This window comes from Sus scrofa, chromosome 2, assembly GCF_000003025.6.
Source record: "Sus scrofa isolate TJ Tabasco breed Duroc chromosome 2, Sscrofa11.1, whole genome shotgun sequence".
Taxonomy (NCBI): Eukaryota; Metazoa; Chordata; class Mammalia; order Artiodactyla; family Suidae; genus Sus; species Sus scrofa.
Window position 1 is genome coordinate 82,715,344 of NC_010444.4, and position 20,839 is coordinate 82,736,182.

The 20,839-nt window shown below is 38.1% G+C and overlaps 1 protein-coding gene across 1 annotated transcript; it reads left to right on the plus strand.

The window, feature by feature from the left end:
• UTP15 (UTP15, small subunit processome component) lies at window positions 68-17,699 on the plus strand. Its single transcript, NM_001243205.1, is given in 13 exon segments — window positions 68-228; window positions 3,214-3,386; window positions 4,897-4,989; window positions 5,078-5,262; window positions 6,761-6,939; window positions 8,018-8,143; window positions 10,542-10,677; window positions 11,428-11,512; window positions 12,558-12,707; window positions 13,682-13,783; window positions 14,392-14,525; window positions 14,689-14,747; window positions 15,942-17,699. Coding segments are annotated over 12 exon segments (1,557 nt in total). The 5' UTR covers window positions 68-228; window positions 3,214-3,296; the 3' UTR covers window positions 16,160-17,699.

Genomic DNA, 20,839 nt, shown 5'->3' on the forward strand with positions numbered 1-20,839 from the left:
CCGCCCCTGCGTCACCCGGGCTGCGTGCATTTCGTGAGCCTGCGCCGTTACGTCATCTTCGTGAGACACGCCGGGCTGTTCTGTTCGCGGTGTGTTTCGGCAGCACCCCGAAGGGTCCGCGTGATCTTCCGCAAGTGCTCCGGTATAGTCCAGGGAGGGGGCTGGCGGAGTCCGGGAAATTCTCCTGGAGGCCAGGGTGTCTCAGCGGACCGTCGGGGCCCTTCGGAGGTAGGTGAAGCCGGTTTTCAATGAGGGTAGCTCACACTCAACATCAGGCCTTCCTTGGTATCATAGCATGCTGCTCTGGAGCTTGCTAGTCTGCGCGGAATGGCTGAGCTTAATCAGCCTCTCAGGATCCCCGCAGTTTAGCTTCGACCTGGATTTTCCTCCTCTGCAATAACCACTCTCCTACTGTTCATTTTTATTAGTCCCTGGAGTAATCCACACCCTTTAAGGCAGTGGGCAGAATTACGTCTCTGTCTTGACTGATGAGCTTCCCAGCTACTGGTGCCCGCCCTCTTCCCCGTGGCCTTTGCTCCCGCCTTAAGTGCTTAATGAGTTTTAATATTATATTTAAAGGCTCAGCTGAAACACATATTTTGAATCTCTTTGGGAATCCAGTTAGAGTTAAAAAATCTCTTCTGAGCGCTCAGTTCCCTATACGTTACTTAGAGCATATATTTGATGTTCTTCACTGTGTTGTTGTAGTACCTGTTTTTCATTTAGTCTGTTTCTCAGGTTCTAACCTATCCCTGATCACTTTCTTCCTGTTCATTTTCACATCATTTCTTGACTCCATGCGTTTGCGCTGTCTCGCTCCCCCTGCCCTGTCTCTAATGCTGTTCCTCACTTTAATCTGACAACCACTGCTACTGCTCCCCACTTTTTCTTTCTAAAGCTTTAAACTATTTCTTTCAAAGCAGAGTTATGTACTCTTTTGCCTATACAGTTGACTCGAACATTGCGGGTGAGGGGGAGATTTAGGGGCCCTGATCTTCCCCGGAGGGATAACGGTGAGTGAGCCCGCATATGCGGGTTCCTCCTTATCTAGGTTCCTCCATATCCTGTTGTTTGCTCGTGGATTCAACCAATCGAGAATCCTGTAGTATTGTAGTAGTTACTATTGTAAATACTACAAATCTGCCTGTAAGCCGACATGCATAACTCAGACTGTGTTCAAGTGTCAGCAAAGGCCCACTAGTTGGATGTGGCACAGTGTTTTTGGATAGTCAGTAAGCCAAGACTGATTTTTTTTTATAGAGGAATATCTGCAGTCTCTTCGATGATAGGAAACACTAACTTTGAGCCAAAGTAAATGAAATGTTATCCCCCTCCTCCAAAGAATCCCATTCCTTTCATTCGTAAACCAAATAATGTACTCATAATTATTTGCAGGAGTGGGGGTTCATTAGTTAAAAAGGGCAGGGGATTCTTTTTTGCTATGTAAATAACTACATGATATTCTCCATTTTACCTGTTGGCCTGCAAAGGCTAAATTTTTTTTTGGCCTTTTGCAGAAGAAGTTTGTGGAATTGTACTCTATAGCAATGTTCATGTAATGGATACCACTTGTCATTTTAATTTTGTTTCCCATATAATCCAGCACAGTGCTCCCTTTCCTTCTACAAATATTCTTTGAGCACTTGTTTTTAATCTTCAGTACATGAAATGTTTAGTGTAATGGAGAAAAGAGTTCATTACAATGCAATGTGATTATGTGCATTGACAGAAATGCCCGGTCAAGTAGGATTATAGAAGACAAGCCCCTGACCCTGCTTAGGAGGGGGATGGAAGATGTGATGCTTGAGTTGACCTTTAAATGATAAATGGGAGGTAGGTAGAAAGAGGTCATTCCTGCCAGAGAGGACAAATGAATAAAGACGCTGAGACAAGAAAGAGCATGATGTGTTAAGGGAATAACAAGAAGTGAGGTCGAAAAGATAAGCAAGGGCAAAATCACAGCAAGCCTTACATGTCATGGGGATGTAAGGGCTTTTCTGGGCAGTGTTGCGCTTTGTAGCAAAGCCAGATTTGCATGGTAGTTAGATAACTCTGATGGCTATTTGGAAGGTATATGAGGAAGTCAGGGAGACCTTATATTGCACTATTTCAGCAGATGAGAAAATCTGAATTAGGGCAGTGGAACCAGGTGGAATGGACATGATGAAGTTTCAAAAGATTTGGGAGATAAAATCAGCAGCTCTTGTTAGCTATTTGGATATTATAGGTGAGAACGAAAGACAAGTCCGGGATAATTCCACATTCCTAGCTGGTGCCAATTGCCAGCTGAAATGAAGAGTATATGAGGTTACCAACCACATCTGTTTTACTCACCATTGCATCCCAGTGCCTAAAACGATGTGTCCTATTTACATTGTAGGTACTTCAGTGAACATAAAAGTTTCCCCTTCCTTTTTAAATCATTGGTTGCCATGTTTCACCAGAGCAGCCTTTGAGAAAATATGATGCCCCTATTTATTTTGGTGTTAACTGATACGTCATTTTCAGGCTTTGGGGAGTAGAGAGTTGCACCACTGGAATCATTCCCCTGATATAATAGAATCTCTTTTGCAACTGAATCGTTCCGAAAAGATGTTTTGGCTTAATTACCTGTCAGTTAAAAGACTTATTTTTTTGCTGTCACTTTAATTTTGTATTTCATTTCAGAATTGTTTTATTCTTGTTTTCTTTCATACTATTTAAACATTTTAAACTTAGTTTTAAGCTTCTACATCAGAATATTAGCTTTGTTTTCTTGTTGGGAGTTTTAGGCTTTCAGGAAGTCAGGTCCCTAGATTATATCCTTATAGATTAAATGTCATCTTTAGTTTCAGAAAACATCGTATTTGCAGTTTCACCTTAATATTTTCTGTTGTCAATAAATGAACCTTCTAAGCCAGTTGTTTTTCTCTCTGCTTTGGCTACTGGGTGACTGAGTCAGATTTGTTCTCGCATGTTGTGAATCGGTCAGTTATGTGTTGGAACATTTGTGTACCACTTCTGTGTATAGCTGAGTAGATAATATACTATGGTAGCCCTGTAGTCAGTATTCCTGGTCTTCCTCTCTCTTTTAAGTTGTCTTGTGTATTAAATTAAATGGTTACTGATCAGTAATCTATAAACTACTACATAGCCTTTTGAAAAGACACAGCATAGAGATGAACTATATACAAGTTTGTGAATAATATGTGTATAAAATATTTTCTTTTTCAGATATAAGGCAGAGTCACTTTAATTATTTCTAATATCAATTTCAAACTGTTTACTCTTGGATAACAGTTCAGTTGTATGAAAGTATGGCTGGTTATAAACCTGTAGCGATCCAGATATATCCTATACTTGGTGAAAAAATCACTCAAGATACACTGTACTGGAACAACTATAAGGTAAATACAGATAATAATGAGGGGGAGTACTTTGCATTTATACCAGTTTCTCCAGCATATGTTATACTTTGGATACTCTAGTAGAGAACTAATAACTAAAAATAATCTTATCAGCGGCTTGCAGTTTGGGTGGAAAATTTGATATATTTTTTTTCTTGGAGTTATATAAAAATCCATATTTCCTAATCAGTTTAATCGTGCAAGTGTCTAGCACAGAAGAGGTGATCAGTCGATGCCAAATGAATTAAAATTTTAGAATTTGAATCTCATATTAAAAAAGGGGTTTTTTGTGTTTTGCTTTTCCTAATCTAAGGAGGAAGTGATGCAGATTTAATTCTTCCAGGCTATCTGCAAAGACTAACAAATTATTTTTTTTAAAAGATGAGCAACTAAATAGATGGAAAAAAGTTGGGGATAGGGAGGTTTATAGAGAAAAAAACTTAAGTGGCCAATAAATATATTAAAAGAGCCTCAGCTTCACTTATAATTAAAGAAATGCAAATTAAAACAATAGTGGGATAATTATTGGATAATAAAATTATTATTGGATGACATTTTAGATACCATTTTCCATGTATTATATTGGCACCAATGAAAAATTTTGATCATCATTGCTACTTGAGAGAGGGAAATTGGTGCTAGTTTTCTGGAGGGCAATTCTGGCACATTTTGGCCTTTAAGTTCCACAGCTTGGAACTTGCTTAATGAATATACTCTGCAGAACATGTGTATAAATTACGTTATCTTTCTGTATAAAGATGTTCATTGAAGTATTACTTATAATATTAGAAATCACAGAAAACCTGTCTGTTAGTAGTGGACTGGCAAAGTGTGTTATGATGTATCTTTTTTTTTTTTTTTGCTTTTTAGGGCGCACCTACGGCACATGGAGGTTCTAATCAGAGCTATAACTGCCAGCCTACACCACAGCCACAGCAACGCAGGATCCCAGCCGTGTCTGTGACCTACACCACAGCTCATGGCAACTCTGGATCCTTAATCCACTGAGCAAGTCCAGGGATTGAACCTGAAACCTCATGGTTCCTAGTGGGATTTGTTTCCGCTGCGCCACAATGGGAACTCCATGATGTATCTTATAATATATAGGAAAGCTATTGGTCATAGGAAAAATTAGCTAAGTTGTGTTAGTAAGAAAAAAAGGCAAGGTGCAGAACGGCCTGCATGGTATGATCCTTTTGTCAGGTTAAAAAAAATACATGGTTAAATGTATGCTGGCTTAAGCATACTTTTTCTTAGAACTAAAAACTCCACAGCTAAGAGAGAAAGTGCGTTGTGGCTTTCAAACCACATATTTGGTTACTTTAATGGCCACAAATGGTCTGGGTAGTGGGATTTGGATCTTTTTTGTTTTCTTCAAACTTCTCTATTAAAAATAACCTACTATGTGTTACTAAGAACACAAAGAAATTGTCAGTAAGAAAGTATATAATGCTTACATAAGTCTTACCAGTTGTAGCTCTGTTAAAACTCTATGTTATTTTTTCTTAAGACCCCTGTTCAGATCAAGGAGTTCGGTGCAGTCTCAAAAGTAGACTTTTCTCCACAGCCTCCGTATAATTATGCTGTCACAGCTTCTTCAAGGGTAAATATAAATTTATTTTTTTAATGTAGTTTATATTTATTACTGATCTTGAGCCATCTGGTAAAATTTTTTTTTAATCTTGTTGTAGATTCACATTTATGGCCGATACTCCCAAGAACCTATAAAAACCTTTTCACGATTTAAAGACACAGCCTACTGTGCTACTTTTCGACAGGATGGTAGACTGCTTATAGCTGGCAGTGAAGATGGTGGCGTTCAGCTTTTTGATATAAGTGGGAGGGCTCCCCTCAGGCAGTTTGAAGGCCATACTAAGTAAGAGACAATTCCTTTTTTTAAATTGAGGTATAATTAACATACATTATATTAATTTCAGATGTGCAACATGATTTCGTATTTGGATATATTGTGAAATGAACACCACAATAAATCTGGTTAACATCTATCACCATGGAGTTGCAGATAATTGTTTTTTGTGTGTTTTTGTTTTGTTGTAGGCTCTATTGGTTTTACAGGCTTTGAAAAAACAACAGAGGAGTTCCATGAAGATTATGTACCATTATGGACTCTATTTCCTGGTTGTTCTAACACAGAGTATTTAACTTGGTTCAGTCCTATGGTCCAGTTTGTTGGGGCTCATGAAGTCCCTAGAATTGTATGGGACATCTTAGAAAATGTATGTTAATCTTGGGAGATGTCCTATATATAGCTTTTTAACTTCTCGGTTCTCTGTCCCCATTGAGGGTATAAACCACTGATCTAAAGGCAACCTCACAACTATTAATGAGAACTCAAAGGCCTGGACTAAATATTAGAGGTTCTTATTTTGAAATCAAGTTGAAAGGTAGATTTTTTTCTTTTTGAATTTTATGTTTTGCCCCTTTATAAATTAAATGGCCAAGGGCAGTGGGTTTTTTTTTGGTTTGTTTGTTGGTTTGGTTTGGGTTATTTATTTATTTATTTTTGGCTGTGTCCATGGCAAGTGGAATTTCCTGGGCCAGGGATTGAACCCACACCATAGCAGTGACCTGAGCCACAGCAGTGACATCAATGGATCCTGAACTGCTAGGCTACCAGGGAACTTCCGAAAGTGGTTTTATATTGTAACTTGTTTCGGGATTGCCAGTGTCATTGCTGAAATTTTTTGCTATTGATTTTAAATTTCAAAAAAAAAAGTTTTAAACCATCCATCCTATTTTTGTATTAAAGTATAGTTAATTTACAGTGATGTGCCAATTTCTGCTGTACATCAGAGTGACTTAATCATACATACATATTCTTTTTTTAATTTTTAAATTTTTAAACAAATTAAAAAAATCTTAATTAAAATATAGTTGACTTACAGTGTTGAAAAATGTTTCTTATAGTGTGTTATCAGGGTAGTCTTAGTCTATTGGTGAAACATTTAGAATGTAATAGATTCACTTAACATGATCCTACTTAGTGGCTAGTTTCCTTAGAATTTTTAAAGAACAATCCATTGGAAATTTTTTAGAGAGAAGTACCTCTGTGCTAACATTTGGAACATTTACTCTCTGTTGAGCAGCTAAGTAGAAATGTTAACATGTTAGAAAATATAATTTTAAGGCTATTATTATTCTTATTAACTTCATAGTATGAGGGGTATTTAAAATTTAAATTGCCTTGGGGACAAACATTTGTTTTAAACATTTTCTTTTTCTTTCATGATTTTTGCCTACACTTAATGAAACTGAGCTGCTCTTTTTATTGTTCGGAGGAAAAGGGTGTTTCATTTTAGAAGGTGCCAGAAATAATTTTCTTCTTTTTAATTTACTGATCCTTGATCTTTCAGAGCAGTTCATACAGTAGATTTTACAGCTGACAAATATCATGTCGTTTCTGGGGCTGATGATTATACAGTTAAATTATGGGATATTCCAAACTCTAAAGAAATTCTGACATTCAAGGAACATTCTGATTATGTGAGATGTGGATGTGCTAGCAAACTGAACCCAGATCTCTTTGTAACAGGTTGGTGAAATCTATTTTTTCTCCTCCTGAAGTTGGTAATTTTATTGATATACTTTAATATTGTTTTAGGACTCTTGGTATAGAGGAGTTTTAAAAAGTTTTATGAAGGAATATGTCTCAGAGTTCTTAGTGTGGCTCAGTGGTAATGAACCTGACTAGGATCCATGAGGACGCAGATTCAATCCCTGGCTCCACGCAGTGGGTTAAGGATCCGGTGTTGCTGTGAGCTGCAATGTAGATTACAGATGAGCTCGGATCCTCCATTGCTGTGGCTGTGGTGTAGGCCAGCAGCTGCAGCTCTGCTTCAACCCCTAGCCTGGGAACCTCTATAAGCCGCAAGCGTGGCTCTAAAAAGCAAAAAAAAGTCCAAAAAAACAAAAAACAGAAGGGGTGGGAAGAGAAGTCTGTTTATCTAATTGTTTTATTTAGTTTTTCTTTTTTTGGTGATTGTTCTTACTGTTTTCCAGATGTGTTTGGAAACATCAGTACTCTGGTTTTCAAGAGCCTCTAGCAGCCAAAAAGCAAAGATAGAGCATTTCAGTCTTTTTTTTTTTTTTTTTTTTTTGTCCTTTGAGAGCCTTACCTTCGGCATATGGTGGTTCCAGAGTGGGGGTAGAATCCGAGCTGTAGCCACTGGCCTAGCCACAGCTACGCTGCATTTGTCAGATCCCAGCTGCATCTTCGACCTATACCACAGCTCACAGCAACACCAGATGCTTACCCCACTGAGCGAGGCCAGGGATCAAACCCATGTCCTCATGGATACTAGTCAGATTCGTTTCCCCTGAGCCATGATGGGAACTCAGTGCACTTCAGTCTTAATGGGTGCCTGTGCAAAGGTTCCAAGGAGATTCAGTAGTGACAGCAGTCTGAAGATAGAAATGATTTAAGATTCTGTGTAGTGTAGTATAGTGGTAACAGAGGATTTGGAAGTACTATATCTTCATGAGTCTATATATGTCTTTAAAATTTCATCTAAGCCTTTTCTCCTTTTAAAAATGTTTGAAATATGCACACGCACACAGTTTTTGTTGTTCTGAGTAGTAAAACTCACATAATATAAAAATTGATATTTTAGGGTCATATGATCATACTGTGAAGATGTTTGATGCACGAACAAACCAGAGTGTTATCTCTGTCGAGCATGGGCAGCCAGTGGAGAGTGTCCTGCTTTTTCCCTCTGGAGGGCTTCTGGTATCAGCAGGTATTTCTTTCAAAAATTGCTTTCACCAATATTGTTCGTTTTGACTCAGCTATTTCTTTATCAGTTATCTTTATAATTTATTAGCGTGCACTTGAATTGCATATCTAGTATTTTGCTTAGTTATTAAATGGGGCAGGCAAACAGTTATCATTTATTGATTACCTAATATGAGCCAGATGTTGAACTATTGTAGATGTACTCCAGTGCCCCAGATGAGCCTACAAGACAGTGTTCTCTCTATTTTGCAAGGAAGTAAGTAAAAGTTTTAACTAATTTGTCCAAGGCAAAGTTGTATATGGCAGATCTGAAATTTCAGGACTTGAGAGCCTGTGTTATGTACTTAACCCAGAAATCGAGGTAGTACTTCTGCTGTTATTCCTACCTAAGAGATCTCCAGCAGCTTTAAAAACACAGGTTCTTTCAGATGTAGAAGCAGGCTTATTTCTTATTATGTGACTCTTGATTTAAGTGGCCTTACTCAGCAAATAGCTGATAGTGTTGGAGGAGGAGATAATGTGAAATCAAAGGGGCCTTGATCCATTCTTCATCTAGCTGGAGCTGAGGTGGGTTTTTTAAATTATGTTGATCATAGTGCATTTACAGTATTATAATGGAAGAAGTAAATTGGCTTTTTAAATTTAAGTCAAAATTAATATGTTGACATTGAAGAATACCTAGGTAGTATGTAACTTAATCTGATTTTGTTTTGTTTTTTGCTTAATGATAAAATTCAAATATAGGTTATCCTGTTTTATTCTCTTTTCCCCCAGTGCCTATTTGATTTTAAAATAAGTTGATAAAATGTCAGTTTTTTTTTTTTTTTTTTTGGTCATATGCAAAATTTTTATTTTATTTTATTTTTTTTAATAATTTTTTAATTTTCCCACTGTATAGCAAGGGGGTCAGGTTATCCTTACATGTATACATTACAATTACATTTTTTCCCCCACCCTTTCTTCTGTTGCAACATGAGTATCTAGACAAAGTTCTCAATGCTATTCAGCAGGATCTCCTTGTAAATCTATTCTAAGTTGTGTCTGATAAGCCCAAGCTCCCGATCCCTCCCACTCCCTCCCCCTCCCATCTGGCAGCCACAAGTCTCTTCTCCAAGTCCATGATTTTCTTTTCTGAGGAGATGTTCATTTGTGCTGGATATTAGATTCCAGTTATAAGTGATATCATATGGTATTTGCCTTTGTCTTTCTGGCTCATTTCACTCAGTATGAGATTCTCTAGTTCCATCCATGTTGCTGCAAATGGCATTATGTCATTCTTTTTTATGGCTGAGTAGTATTCCATTGTGTATATATACCACATCTTCCGAATCCAATCATCTGTCGATTTTTTTTTAATGTTATTTTGAAAAAAAAAAGTAAGTTCAAGTTGAACAGGGAGAATGGATATCTGTATGCTAATCTCTATTAGGTCACGAGCTAATTGTGTTAACTTGGGCAGTCCCTTGAAAATGAGAGCTCGGACTAGATGAGTGGTTTCAAACTGTGAGCTCTCTCATGAGGGGCTGCATGTGGGGAGACAGGGACTGTGAATTGGGTTCCAGGTCTGTTTCTTAGTCAAGATAGTTAAGAACTTGATCCCCTCCCATTCCCAATCCCCCAGCCTTTTATTCTATCTACTAGACTTTTCTTTTATATTTTGTAGAAAAGATGCTGTATTAAAAACAATTTTTTTTAAACCATTGGATTAAACTGTCTTTAAAGATCCTTCCAATTCTTCCCCTGCCCCCCCCTTTTTTTCCTTCTTAGGGCTGAACCCATGGCATATGGAAGTTCCTGGGCTGGGGTTCGAATTAGAGCTGTAGCTGCCGGCCTACGCCACAGCCATGGCAACATGGGATCTGAGCCACATCTGCAACCTGCACTGCAGCTCACGGCAATGCTGGATCCTTAACTCACTGAGTGAGACCAGGAATTGAACCCACATCCTCATGGATATGAGTTGAGTTTATTGTTTCTGAGCCTCAACAGGAACTCTCAAGCTCTTTCTAATTCTTAGAGTAAAAGTTAGAAGTTTTTAAGTTTTGTTGGGATTCACAGAATTTTTAGGAAATGAAATCTACATTATTATTTTCCATGGTTATACAAAATTACTTTTGAAGAATGGTTTTATTATAATTTTCTTAAACTCTTTCTTGGTCATCCTTTCTATTTTGCCAGGCAGTTCTGTGTACTTTACAAACCTGAAATTGTCTGATCATGACTGGTTTTTGTGAGGTAGGAGCTGTCATTATTATCAGCCATACACCCAGTAAATGGTAGAGTCAGGACTGAAACTAGGCAGTCTGTCTCTGGAATCCCTCCCCTCTGTGCTGTGGAGTGTCTAGTGAAGAATGCTTTTCACATCTTCTCACAACCAAACTAATGATTATTTCTTTTTATAGGAGGTCGTTATGTTAAAGTCTGGGACGTGCTAAAAGGAGGACAGTTGCTAGTGTCTTTGAAAAATCATCATAAAACTGTGACGTGTTTATGTCTGAGCAGTTCTGGACAGAGGTTACTCTCTGGCTCACTGGATAGGTTAGCATTTTAATTTCCTTTCTTGATCATTCTTAGTGAACATAAGTTTACTGCTTGAGGAAATGAATTATTTCTATGGCATTTCTGATAGAATAAATATTCTGTCAAATGATTTCCATGAAAAAAAAAAAATCTGTTGAGTTGAAAATAATTGTGACCTTTCCTTTATATACAGCAGACTTATTTTCTCCGATAATTTATTGCTGTAACTTATATACTTGAGGAATTTTACTGAGCCATATGGACATTAATCTTTTAAAATAGTTTCTATTATTCTGTAGTTTTCTTTTAAAACCACCACTGTATATTTGTATTTGTATCTTTTGAAATACTTATAATGAGTACGTCTATATATTCTAACTTGTATTCTTTTTTTTTGTCTTTTTAGGGCCATACCTGTGGCAAATGGAGGTTCCCAGGCTAGGGGTTGAATCAGAGCTACAGCTGCTGGCCTACGCCACAGCCACAGCAGTGCAGGATACTTTAGCCCACTGAGCGAGGCCAGGGATTGAACCTGCATCCTCATGGATGCTAGTCGTGTTCGTTAACTACTGAGCCACAATGGGAATTCCAACAGTTCATTTTTAAAAGAGATGCAGTGATTAATTTGCACCTAATATTACTAATTATTGTTTTTCTTCATTGTGGCATAAATTTTAATATTTCTATTTTGAATTTTCAAAAAATAGAAATTTTACATTTTATACTCATTTCTAAGATGATTTGTAACAAAGTTTTCTTTTTCATTAGGAAGGTGAAAGTATATAGCACAACTTCCTACAAAGTGGTCCACAGTTTTGATTATGCAGCTTCAATTTTGAGTCTTGCACTTGCAGTAAGTAGTTTTAGTTTTTTTAAAGCTTTCACTAACTTTCCTGTTATTAAAACTAAAATAGAATATTAGGGTTTATCTTTGTATTTGAATAAGTATTATTTTCCTTTTGCCACCTTAGATAACTGGCTTAAGACAATTGGTGGAGTAATATGATTTGTCTCAGTAAGCATGAATTCAGATTTAGGTTCCACTCACCGTACAGCTTCAAACTTTTAGGGCTGCACCCTAGGCATATGCAAGTTTGCAGGCTAGGGGTCAAATCGGAGCTATAGCTGCCAGCCTACACCACAGCCACAGCAATATGGGATCTGAGCTGCATCTGCAACCTACACTGCAGCTCACAGCAGCACTGGATCCTTAACCCACTGAGCAAGGCTAGGGGTCGAACCCGAGTCCTCATGCATATTAGTCATGTTCATTACCGTTGAGCCACAGTGGAAACTCTGATAAATCTCTTTTTAACATATTTAACTCAAGGCTCCAGAAAGTTAAGTTGTTTTATGGGATGGTGGGGGGGAGAGGGCAACAAAATGAAATAGCTCCTTTTCTTTGTTAACCGCTCTTTCTGGAATGTTCATTGTCAAATTTCATGAGCCATTGAGGAGTAGATTTGAGTATGTGGTATTGAAATCTGGATTGGGAGAGGAAAAGCTACACAAAATATTTTCTTGGCAGATTGTGGAAAGTCATGCCACCACATAATTCTTTTTCTAGCAAGAGGATGTGGGGAAAAAAATTATTTTGAAAGTTTCCCAAGATGTCATTAACTGTTATTAAACAGTTATTGACAGTTTGTTAATAAATAAACTGCCAGTGATAATTTCCAAATATAGTAAGTTCTGTCAATGTAATAGTATCCTGGAGGAAAAAATGATTTTATTCTAACTTTTTGCTTAGATCATTGTTCAGCAGGGGATCTGTATCAGAATGGAACTCTTGGTAAAAGTATGAATAAGTGGCAAACACATTATAAATGGTATTTTGAAGAAAAGTAAGATGAATTATGAATTAGGAACTATTCATCTATCTTTCCAATTGCTATTAGCATGAAGATGAAACAATAGTTGTAGGAATGACCAATGGAATACTGAGTGTTAAACATCGGAAGTCTGAAGCAAAGAAGGAGTCTGTTTCCAGGAGAAGAAGGCCTGCATATCGAACTTTTATTAAAGGAAAAAATTACATGAAACAACAGGTACTTGTATATTTCATGGTTTTTGTTTTTGTTTTTGTCTTTTTTTTTTTTTGCCATTTCTTGGGCTGCTCCCGCGCGGCATATGGTGGTTCCCAGGCTAGGGGTCTAATCGGAGCCGTAGCTGCTGGCCTACTCCAGAGCCACAGCAACGAGGGATCCGAGCCGCGTCTGCAACCTACACCACAGCTCACAGCAATGCCGGATCCTTAACCCACTGAACAAGGCCAGGGATTGAACCCGAAACCACATGGTTCCTAGTCGGATTTGTTAATCACTGGGCCATGACGGGAACTCCTCATGGTTTTTTTTTAAAGGTGAAGTTTTTTAGAGTAGCTAGCTTCATCCCTGTACATGACTGAAAAGTATAGTTCATGTGGTATTTAACTACATTTTGCTTTTTTCTACCTGAGATTTATCTCCAGATTGCTAGATTGGGGACATTGTTAGTGAGTACTGGGGAATAAGAACTGCTTCTTAATGCCCCGAATCATATCAGTGTTATGGTGCCTAAACCATTCCTTCACCTGCTCTCTGATGTGACCTTCTGAACAACCCAAAAAAGAGCAGAGCTGATGATTCTCCGTTGGCATCTGAGAAGACGGCACTATAAAGAAGTTGTGGTTGATCTAGGATTTCTTTATTGGGATTAGATGACAGTTTCTCTGAGTCTTGTTTTCTCTTTCTACTAAATAACCCTGCCTACCATGTAAAAAGAATTGAAGTGAGTAACGTTTGTCTAGAATGGAGGTGTGGTATGTGTCTCGTGAGTTAAAATCATATGACACTAAGAAAGCATTGATTTGGCAAATTATTCCATTTTCATTTAATTGACATTATGGGTATATATGACCATTATTTATGATAGTGTTCAAGGACACTGGAATTATGAAAAAATACCATTATGAAGAAGTTTATTTTGAATGAAGCTCTATATGGATAATGATTTTTCTCTACAATTTTACTTTCGAATACAGGATGACATTTTGATCAACAGGCCATCAAAGAAGCACCTAGAATTGTATGACAGGGATCTGAAAAACTTTCGCATCTCTAAGGCACTTGATAGAGTCCTTGAGGTGAGTGAGGGTGTGTGTGTGTGATTAAGACTTTTTAAAGAGCAGTTTTAGGTTTACAGCAAAATTGAAGGGAAGATATGTAAATTTCCCATATACCTCCTGCCCCACGCATAAATAGCCTCCCCCCATCAGGATTCCCCACCAAAGTGGTGCATTTGTTACAGTTGATGAACCTACTACAAGGAGCTAATTTTTAAACAAATCATTTTATTTATTTTTGCTTTTTTAGGGCCGCATCTGAGGCATATGGAAGTTCCCAGGCTAGCAGGTGAATCGAAGCTGTAGCTGCTGGCCTATACCACCGTCATAGCAATGCTAGATCCAAACCTCGTCTGACCTACACCATAGCTCATGGCAACGCTGGATCCTTTAAACCCACTGAGGGAGGCCAGGGATTGAACCTATGTTCTCGTGGATGCTAGTCAGATTTGTTTCCACTGAGCCATGATGAGAACTCCACATTTTATTTTTTGCCTTTTTCATTACCATGATTCAAAACTAGGAAGAAAAACCTAATTAAATTTGGTAATTGTTAGTGCATTCCAAGACTGTGATTCTTTTCTTGTGTTGTCTTATCTGCTGCTCATGTTAACTGAAAAATTTTCCAGCCCAGTTGTACAATAAAGACGCCTGAGATTACAGTTTCCATCATAAAGGAGCTAAATCGAAGAGGAGTCCTTGCAAATGCCCTTGCAGGTCGAGATGAAAAGGAGATCAGTCGTGTCCTTAATTTTTTGATAAGGTATGCTTTCTGTCTATGGAACATGTATTTTGCATCTGAAAGTTTTTAAAAATTTACTTTCAGTTTGAGCTTTGTAGAGACTGACAACAATTTAATAAGTTTTAAGGATTTTTTTTTTTTTTAAAGTTGGCTGGTTTTAGTAAACAGAATTTTTGCTTTGTAGGAATCTATCTCAGCCAAGATTTGCTCCTGTTTTGATAAATGCTGCTGAAATAGTTATTGGTAAGTAGTTGTTCAAATTTGGAAGAATTCTAGCATATCTGCAAAAGTAGAGGTGTCAAATAATGAAATCGAATTTGGAGATCATTAGATTGAAATACCATGTTTTATCCATTTCTAGTAAAGATTTCATGGAGAAAATAAACAATGGTAATAAATCAGTGCATTTTAAAATGGGGTAAAATGTTTACAGTGTATTGATTTGCAGTTGCTGGCATTAGGGTTATTATAAATTAAAAGTTTTAAATACCAGAATGTATACATGTATGTGTAACTGGGTCACCTTGCTGTACAGTAGAAAATTGAGGAGTTCCCATCGTGGCGCAAGGGAAACAAATCCAACTAGGAACCATGAGGTTTCGGGTTGGATCTCTGGCCTTGCTCAGTGGGTTAAGGATCTGGTGTTGCTGTGAGCCATGGTGTAGGTGGCAGACACAGCTCGGATCCTGTGTTGCTGTGGCTGTGGTGTAGGCCAGCATCTGTAGCTTCAATTTGACCCCTAGCCTGGGAACCTCCATATGCTGTGGGTGCAGCCTTAAAAGGATAAAAGACAAAAAAATAAAAATAAATAAATAAATGAAATTTGACAGAACACTGTAAACCAGCTATAATGGAAAGAATAGGGAGTTCCCGTCATGGCACAGTGGTTAATGAATCTGACTAGGAACCATGAGGTTGTAGGTTCGGTCCCTGCCCTTGCTCAGTGGGTTAACGATCCTGCCTTGCCGTGAGTTGTAGTGTAGGTCGCAGACGCGGCTCGGATCCTGCGTTGCTGTGGTCTGGCGTAGGCCAGCGGCTATAGCAGCGATTCGACCCCTAGCCTGGGAACCTCCATATGCCGCGGAAGTGGCCCAAAGTAATAGCAAAAAGACAAAAAGAAAAAAGAAAGAAAAAAAAAAGAATAAAAATCATTATATAAATAAAAAATATGAAAGTTTTAAATACCGACAGTGATCATGACTAATTTTTAATGGAAAAGTGAAAACAAGTTGGAACCTCTGTGCTGTACTTTCTTTGTTTCTTTTTGAAATACATTTATTCAGATGGATTATTTACCTTATGTAAAATATAAATTGTAAGTACAGATTTTTCAACGTCTTTTATATTTAATATTTTTGTACTTTCTCTAAATATTGCTGTTCATATATTGTTTAGAAAGATGTTTCTAATTCATGGATTTCCTCTCTCTTTTTCTAGATATATATCTACCTGTGATTGGTCAGTCACCTGTAGTTGATAAAAAGTTTTTGTTACTTCAAGGACTTGTAGAAAAAGAAATTGATTACCAAAGAGAACTACTAGAAACCTTGGGGATGATGGATATGCTTTTTGCTACCATGACAAGGAAAGAAAGCACTTCTGTGTTGCAGCAGACACCTGATGGATTTCTAGAGAACAAGAGGATTGAATCATAGCGTCTGCTTAACAGGACCCATAAGAACTCCTAACTTGGAACAGATTTGATACATTAACTATTGTGAAGAGAATTTCTTTGATACATTCTATAAAACTATTTACAGAAGCATTTTTATGGAAGAGACTATGATTGAAAAATAAGAACCTGTTTTAAAACATGGATTTTCCATGTAATATTTTGAATTATTTCATGGCATCTTCAGCTGGAAGATCTCAGTTGTTTTAGTCATAGTGTATTGTCCATCTTGGACAAGTTGATAATTCGTTTTAATCCAGCAGAGTTCAGTTTCAGTGTCTGAATAGGCATCCAGAGTTCTGGAGAGGGTTTCAACTGGGAATCCTGCCAGAGGAACAGGGCTTTATTTTTTCCTTCTATCCTGGAAAAGCAACAACAACAAGACAGATGGCAACACATAAATTCTTTCTTCACTCTAATCACTGCTCTTGGGATTCCTAGGCCCCAGCCGAGCTTGAAGCTCCCTCATCACTTATCCTCAGCTGGTAATGGGACTAAATGTGTTCCAAGTGTGGCAAACTGGTAGCCAGCTCTGAATAACTGACACTAGTTTGCCATGGATTCAGAAGAGTGCGATGAGGCAGATTTGATACCTAAAAATTGTGCTCACCAGCTGGTGTTTTCTTTTTCCTTCTGTAATCTTGACTGCTTCTCAGAACAAGGGCTGCAGGTGGACCTTCTGGACCGTGTTTTCCCTCTTCCCCTCAATCTGCAGTCTTTCTACCAGGTTTCCAACTTGCTTCTGATCAGGGAAATGGTAAAATTTTCCATTTCTCTTATGATAAATAGACTTTTAGCCTTTATTATATTATATCCATATATTTGGAGCTTATCTTATAGCTACCTAGCCCCGGAAAACTCTTTTCTCTGATCTCTATTTAGATTTTCCCCCCTATTCTTTACATCATTTTGTGTTTCAGAACCCCAAGCCAGAGTAGCTTGCTTTGGAAAAGGGTTGTATTTTTCAAAGTTGGATGTAGATCACATTTTTTTTTTTTTTTTTTTATAAAGAGATTCCTATTGTCTTCTTGGCTTTCTGCAATGTATCAATTCCTGATGAATAGTCACTGGCTTGTGACTCCTGGCACACTAATTTTATACTTGCTACCCTTTCTACCCTCCTTCAGTTCCTGTCCCACCTGAAGTAGTTAATTACCTCTAAGGACTGTCTTAGGCTAGAAGAACCCTTAGTTAAAGGAAGATTTTGTAATGGAAATCTAAAATTTCAGTTCTGTGAATTCTGATATATTTTTTTAAAGCAGAAAAAGATATTCTTGTGTTCTAATAAGGGTGTATGCTCTAACGTAGGGTCTGGTTTCCCTTTCATGAACTGATTTGAATAATCATGTAGATAGAGCCAGTGGCTTAAAAGAAAGTAGGAGTTTGCTTTCCTGAATAATTATGAAATTAGCCAAAGCCATAACTGTGTCTTCATGTTAACAAGAATTAATTTAAGTAAAAAATGTAATTTCATAAATATGCTGATAATCATATACTAGTAAAAATGAAAATTGAAATTCTATCAAAAACTAGCTGCCATCAGATGTGTAACATATGACAAGGGCTTTCTCAGGGATTATTTATTTGATTCTTACTACAGCCATCCAAGGTTGGTGTTCTCATTTATCACTGAGTTTACTGCAGTAGTTAACTCACCCTTGAATTCCCTAAGTTTAGCCTGCCTGCCGGGGCCATAACCACTCATCCTCTTTAACAGAACTTCACTGAGTTCTGCTGTGTTTAGATAACGTAAGTAATCATTACAGATTTTCAAAAAGGCTAGGAAACAGTTCCCATACCCATTAATTCTTTGGTGTTAAGTACAGGAATAGTTTTTATATTCATTGGGACAAACCGTACTATTTACTATTTGAAGTACTAGTTGAACATGATTGGCATATTACAATATGTAACATTGGCTTTCAGTTCCAAATTAAAATGCCTAGTGGATTTTTAGACTTGTGTATTTTCTTTGCCTTTTTGTTTTGTTTTGTTTTGTTTTTGGTCGTTTTAGGGCCACACCATGGCATATGGAAGTTCCCAGGCTAGGGGTCAAATTGGAACTGTAGCTGCTGGCCTACACCATAGCCACAGCAACACGGGATCCAAGCCGCATCTGCAACCTGCTTCACAGCTCAGAGCAGCATGGGATCCAAGTCGCATCTGCAACCTACACCACAGCTAAGGGCAACACCAGATCCTTAACCCACTGAGCAGGGCCAGGGATTGAACCTTGATCCTCATGGATCCTAGTCAGTTTTGTTACCTCTGAGCCATGATGGGAACTCTTGTGAATTTTCATTGAAAGGTATTTTAAGATGTTACTAAGCCTGCAGAAATATAGAAATATTCCAGATAGTGTAGAAAGTCACTGTACATTTAATTTATTATGAGAGTTAAGTACTTGGGAGGGTTTTGCTTGATGGGTCAAGCATTTGAAGTGCTATTTATAAGAAAATTGAATATCTTAAATGTATAAATGCTATTAAGTTGTTTAAAGGACTTTAGATTGTAAATGGGATTGTTTAAAGAAATGTAGTCTGTTCCACTTAGATTAACTTTATCAAACATTAATTAAAAACTCCATTAATTATTGAAATATACTAGTTTTCTGAATAGAATATTTGTAAGTTAAACATAAAAGCTTAAGGAAAGTTTAAAAATACTTTTAAGTAACTATAAGTTGTCTTTGCTTTGAACAAATGCCCTTTCAGACACTCAAAAACATTGGAAAGTAGGCTGCATGCCTATTCCCTTGGGTGTAGTTAACTGACTCACCTGGTTCAAGCCCACTTTAAGCAAGGAGTTATGATCGGGATTTATAACCAAATTCTTGATCTGGGGAAAGGTGGGAGGCTGGGAATGCTTTATTTGGGTGATGAGAAGAAAAAGCTGGTCTGCAGAGAGAAAGGAGAATGAAACTTAGATTCAGAGAAAATATTGACAAGGCCATCCTGCCTTTGTAGGTCAGACGAGAGAAGAGAAACCATCCTATTCTCAATGGTTTGTTTCCCTTCATATGTACCTCCTTCCTTTATGGGTCCACAAGAGTCTTTGGAATGCCTCCAAGAAATTCCTTTTGCTTAGGTGAATGTGAGTGGTTTCTCTTATGTACAACCCAGTGATTCCAAAGACACTGATAAACTAATTCTGGTGCTTATTGAAACGTCTTAGAGGTGTTGGGGCTGCAGTGATGGACAAAATAGACAAACATCCCTGTTCTCTTGGAGTTAATATTTTACTTGGGAGATGTACCTGTTCAGTAAATAAAAATATGTAGTGGGCCAGATGATGTAAATGGTAAGAATCAGGCAGAGGAAAGACAAGAAACTGCTTTGGAGGAAAGGGGCGGATAGGTGGGTTGTGGTTTTAAGAAGAGAAATGAGGGAGGAGTTCCACTGTGGTGCAGTGGGATCGGTGGTGTCTTGGGGGTGCTGGGATGTGGGTTCGATCCCCAGCCCAGCACAGTGGGTTAAGGATCTGGTGTTGCCACAGCTGTAGCTTAGATGGCAGCTATAGCTTGGATCTGATCCCTGGCCCGGGACCTCCATATGCAACGGGATGGCCCAAAATAAAAAGCAAATAGAGGAGTGAATGAAGTCCTCACTGAGACAACAGTTGGGCAAAGACCTGAAGGAAATGAGGGGTCACTGATACTTAGGGGCAAAAGGCAAAGATCCTGAGACAGAAGAATGCATGGTGAGTTCAGGATAGCAAAGTGGCTGGTTTATTAGCTGACGTGGCACAGGGGAGGGGAGAGTAGTAAAGTCACAAGGGATGGGGGTAGAAATTGGAGATGGTGACTTTAATCAGCTTTTTGAGGACTTTTACTGTAAAGGGGGGCAGAAAAATTAGACAGTGGCTAGAGGGATGTCGAGTCAAGATGGTTTTTTTTTGTTTTTTGTTTTTTGTTTTTTTTAAATGACTTTTATGAGGTTTAATTGCTGTGCTAAAAGCTACATCCGTGAAACCATCACTGCAAGCAAGATGATGTCTGTCACCCTCAAAACTTTCCTCCTGCCTTTTTGTAAATCTTCCCTAGCTAGGCCTCTACCTCTCAGACGGACACTGATTTACTAATAGATTAACCGATTAGTTTGCATTTGGTACAGTTTTATACAAATGGAATCATAGAATTTAGGAATTGGGGGCCTGCGGGCTTTCACATAGCATAAATGTTTCAATTGCATTATTCATTTAAGATTTAAACTGGAAGGAATTAGAATGTATGCTGGTGGGGATAATCTGTAGCGAGGGGGAAACTGATGATTTGGAGAGAAGGGGGCCAGTTGCTGGGACAGTGTCCTCAGGAGGGGAGGGGGCTGAGGGCACAAAGGGAAGGGTTGGCTTAGATGGCAAGTGAGTAGTTCAGGCATAGTTCAGGAGGGACAACAGAATGTATGGCATAGATGCAATTAGTTGGGAGTTTGTGGAAGTCCTTACTAGGTGCCATTGTTGGAAAAGGCAGAATAACCAACTGAAACTGAGGTTGGAGAAGGAGGAGGTCGTAGGTGTTGAAAGGTTGAGGAGAGAACAGAAAATACGAAATACTCCCAAGGAGGTCACGGGCTCAGACTTTGGAGCCATCTGCCTGGGTTTGAATCTTGGCTCAGCTTTCACTAGCTATGTGACTTTGGGCAAGTTATTTTACTAACTTTGCACT